General features: G+C 43.0%; 1 protein-coding gene across 2 annotated transcripts; it reads right to left on the reverse strand.

Annotated features, from left to right (window-relative positions):
- Positions 1-1,858: 1,858 nt before the first annotated feature.
- On the reverse strand, positions 1,859-4,199 carry LOC146796651 (uncharacterized). 2 transcript variants are annotated; one of them, XM_085629329.1, is made up of 2 exons: positions 3,268-4,199; positions 1,859-3,151 (listed from the first exon to the last, which is right to left on the reverse strand). In XM_085629329.1, the coding sequence occupies exons 1-2, from the start codon at positions 3,916-3,918 to the stop codon at positions 2,501-2,503; spliced, it is 1,302 nt and encodes a 433-aa protein (XP_085485455.1). In that variant the 5' UTR covers positions 3,919-4,199; the 3' UTR covers positions 1,859-2,500. The 2 variants fall into 2 exon arrangements, with proteins under 2 accessions (XP_085485455.1, XP_085485456.1); XM_085629330.1 differs by having other exon boundaries at positions 1,859-2,440; positions 3,268-4,109.
- Between the last annotated feature and the right edge of the window lie 545 nt (positions 4,200-4,744).

Here is a 4,744-nt window from a genome sequence, read left to right on the forward strand (position 1 = left end):
CGGTACATAATCTCTTTTGGTGTAAATGATGTTTATCATGCTATTATTCTTGCCTGTGATTTCCACGCACCGGAGGAGAGGCACGTAGCTATCCCCCACTCTCTGATGCTCTATCACGTCGCAGTATACAAACATCATATAAAATCCGCCGTGTACATCCGTGTAGGCTTTCCCCGCTGATGAAGAGTGGTGAACGTTAGGCGTCAGCCCCAACACTCTCCCCAGTTTTTCACGCACCAAAATACCGTAGTCTTGAGCATTCCTCAACTGCACTTTTCGAAGTCGTGGTTCATACGTTAATCTAAGGTCAACAAGTTCCGATATGTTACCAATGGATTTATTCATTACTTCTACAATGTCTCGTATGTTGTCATAGTGCCCCGGCGGGAAAGAAAGTTCGTGGGCGCTTTCCTTCTTGCGTACCACCGTAAATCTAACATCCTCTGTTTCAAAAGTGTCCCACGTGTGCGGGTACTGAATTTCTGTTAGGGCCACCTCCCAATCTCCTTGTAGATGAATAGGTTTTGCTAGTTTCACCGTAAAATTTGAAATTTTGTTATTAGGGAAAGTGTCCAAAGACGCGTTACTCGGGAGCGTCAGATAAAAAGGTCCGACCTCCATGGCGCTTCCGCGGTACCTAAATGCCTATATCCGCTGTTGTAGACTTTGTATATCCTTTAATTCACTCTCAGAGACCCAACTATTAAATTTATCAGGCCATCCCCGCCATTTAACTAGGCACTGTCTTTGTGCCCCGTGCCCCTTCTTTGCCAAAACGTTCTCAATACGGTACACACGATCTTGATCCTGTTTTATTTTTTGCAGCTCTTCTTTGTAAAAACACCCTTCGACCTCCTCCCCAGCATAGTCTTTTAAGTTAAAAACTGTAACGCCTGAATGCTTGGAAATCTTGTCTATCACAAAGATCTCATCTGTAAAAGTCTGCTCATACCCCTTTTGAAATACCCCCTTGCATCTAGATACCCTAACATGATCACCTTTTTTGAGAGTGTTTTTTGAAACAGGGTTGTTGGTGAACACGGACCCGTACACAGTTCTCCAAATTTTCAACTCATTTTGCGGGGATACTTCTACAGGGGACGTCTTAATGGTTCTATGATAGCTATGATTGTAACTTTCAATAAAATCTTGTAAACGATCTATATAACGAAATGTGTTGTACGCTGTAAAATACCGCCAAATTCGTGCCTTGAGAGTTCTGTTGAATCTTTCTACAATCGCCGCCTTCACTTCGTTGTTTGTAACAAAATGTTTTACACCATACTTGTTCAGCAGAGCTTTTAGCGTCTTGTTTTCAAACTCTTTTCCTCTATCTGTTTGTAACTTTTTAGGAATTCTCCCGCTGCTGAAAATGTAATCAAAGGCTTTTGTGACCGAGCTCCCCGATTTTTCCTTCAGGCCAACGGCGAATGCATACTTTGACAGTACGTCTATCACCGTTAATATAAATTTTACACCATCATTAACCGCGGCATGTTCACGGACGTCTAGAAGGTCTGCTTGCCATTGATGATTTAAGCCGCTGACTATCACACGCCGTCTTTGAAAGCGCTTTCTCGACCCCTTATGTAGCGTGTAGGCATCTTCGCCCGATAACCAGTCGCGTACCTGTGTTCTTTTAACACCGTCGTTGTGGATTTTGCTCTCCTTGTACAAGGCTTCTACACCGCCAAAACTACCAACTTTCGAGGGGTTGTAATAAACTCTTTTGAAAAGCTTCTGCATCGTAGCGCTTCTTGAACTAAAATACCGCAACCCCTACTCCCGCCCCCCTATTCTATTAATTCACTTTTGTTTTATTATTTTTCTTTATCAAATAATCAGAACTAGAAGCCGGTTTATTTTACAATAGTAGATTATTTAATAACACACGAATTAAACAGTGTATGATTTAAACTGGTAATATAGGAATGTACAGCGCTATAAACGATAATAACGATAAAAACATAGATATTTAACACAATGCTCTCAAAAACTCGTGACGTAGAATCAATATTTGGATTTTGCTAGCTATGAACGGTACCAGTCTTCTTACATCCTCCCCACGCCCCTTCAAGAAGGCTCGACAAAACAAATCAGATATTGTATTCATGAAATTGAAAAACTGTTTCTTATTCAGAGTAGTTCCTAGGGTGCAAAATGTCCGCCTGATATAATTGTCGATGCAATCTTCGAGCACGTCGTCAGCGCCCAAGAAGATTTTGCTCTTTTCAACGTCGTAAAAGCCTCTAGGTTTCTGACCCAGTTCTTTTTCAAGCTCTTCGATGATTTCACATCGCTTGTTACGACATAGCGCGGTCGGGCGAAACACTGGTTTGGGGTACGCCATCTTTGCTCTGATCAGAAAATAAAAAGCGTCTTCCAGGCATCTAACGCTCGGTCGCACGCCGATCTCAACCATGTGTCGAAACACACTTTCCTGCAACGGAAAAACACACATACATAATAGTAGCAATCGCGAAGATCATCATGTTTTCATTTACTCTACATTAAGAAATGTCATGTTCCTCGGTTTTAAACTCCTGTAAAGATACTTGATCTTAAAATATCTACGGTAATTCTTCCTTCTCAAATGCTGTTTCATTATCAAGCGTATGTCTTCATCACCCGCTTCATACATACTTTTCACATGCTCTGATGGGGACTGTACTCTCTTAATATACTTTAAAACATTCGCAATCATCTTACTACAATCTTCGGGTACTGACATTTCTTTCAAGCCATAGACCGCCCCCAACGTCGCCATAATCTTATAGGGGTCCAGCTTGTAACATAGTTTCCGTATCAAACTGTCTTCATATTCATCACCCGTCGTGAGACAGTCGTGATGCAACTGACTCGGGTCGTCAATTTTACAACCTTCGCATTCGTCGTACCACCCCGCCTTTAAGCACAATTTTATGATCGCGGCTATCGCTGTCAAAAGTCCGCGATATCGATCCGTGCTCCAACTTTCACCACGACAAAATTGTACAATTGCGTCTAAGCGCTTACAGCTGCAGTTTTTATGCGTTACGGCAAGTTTTTTCTGTCTTGAGCAGCAGAGACATGAAAAACGTAGCGATGGCTGTGTGACTTCCATAGTCGTGCTAGCGGTTTTGTCGCCTGGGGCTCCTCCTCCTCTCTTTTGCTGATAAAAAGAAAAAAGGGGTTTTTCGACCTCAGCCTTCCTCACAACTACACGCCTCATCATCACACTCTTAAACACCCCAGAGGATTTGCCGAAAAATTGCGGTTCGTACTTACTTTTCGTTTTCCAACTTCGCACTTTTCTGTTTCGTTTACAGATTCTTCTCCGGAATCCATCTCTGTACAGTCGCTGGAGTCCTCGGGTTCAGGCTCTTGCAGGTCAATACCCTCGTCATCTTCACTTGGTTCCGCTCTTCCACCGCCGTCTGTAGCATCGGAGGTATTGCACGCCATTTTAGCAACGCCACCAACCGCCTCTTCGCAGGCTCCGGTCTCGGGCTTTATATTCGGCATAGCCGATGCCTCGACGTCTGTCTCGGGCTTTTTATTCAGCATCGCCGACGACATCTCCGACGTAGTACCCGCAGGCGTTGTTGGCGCGCAATTTTCCTTATCACTATCGTCGAGTTCTGCAGCGTCGTCTGCAGCATTTGCCGCTTCCTTCAGCATCGCTGTTATAGTTTCTCCAAGGGGCCCCGCTTCCACGCTAGAGCAAGACATTCTCAAAGTTGTCTTAAAGCTCGAGCTTTTCTTTGTCGGAAAAAAGCGGGGGTTTCTTAACACACGGTCCTCGGAATGCTGGCTTATATCCTCTGTGAACATACTAGACACGCCCCGCGGTATGTTTGTAGACTCGTATTTCACACTACCCCCACTTCTTAGCAACCCTCCTGCATGCGTGGTCGATTCATACGTTTTTGATTTCATCGCAGTATCATTTTATAAGCCTTGATTCACAAATCCTAACTTATCGTTTTATACGCTTTTTGATTTCATCGCCGTATCATTTTATAAGCCTTGATTCACAAATCCTAACTTATCGTTTTATACGCTTTTTGATTTCATCGCCGTATCATTTTATAAGCCTTGATTCACAAATCCTAACTTATCGTTTTATACGCTTTTTGATTTCATCGCCGTATCATTTTATAAGCCATGATTCACAAAATAACGACCTATAAAACAATAAAATGCTATAATCTTATCAATACGTTATAAGGACCGATTAAAACCCCGATTAAAATCAGACTTGGAACGCGTCCAATATAGACACACGGACCAAAGGGGCGTGGTCAAAGGGGCGTGGCCACCTGTCAAAAAATACATGGTGACGAGTAGTATACAACCTATACTACTTGGGTGTTCTCCCCCAAGAAAATTTTGAAAAAAGAGTGGACAAACTGTGCATTTTTAAGCAAATTTGAGGAAGCAGGAAGGTTAATATAGCAATCAGTACTGGGCCTAATGAACATAGTTCGGTCACTGCACCTCCCTTTTCAGCTCTACAGAGACCCATGCTCACACAGTGCTGTGTCCAAAGTGCTTCCATCTTGCCCAGCATCAAACTCAACTGTCCCACCAAACTCAAAGGAAAACCAGAGACTCAACCCTGGCAGCTTCCCATGACACACGCACACACTCTAAAAAGGAAATAAACACTAAAGTACAAAGTTATCGTATATGTAATCTGCCCTTTTACCACAAACACCTGTTCCCTAAATTCCATTTAACTTGCCCGTCATAACCTGCAATG

This window comes from Triturus cristatus, chromosome 10 (genome assembly GCF_964204655.1).
Source record: "Triturus cristatus chromosome 10, aTriCri1.1, whole genome shotgun sequence".
NCBI classification, from domain to species: Eukaryota; Metazoa; Chordata; class Amphibia; order Caudata; family Salamandridae; genus Triturus; species Triturus cristatus.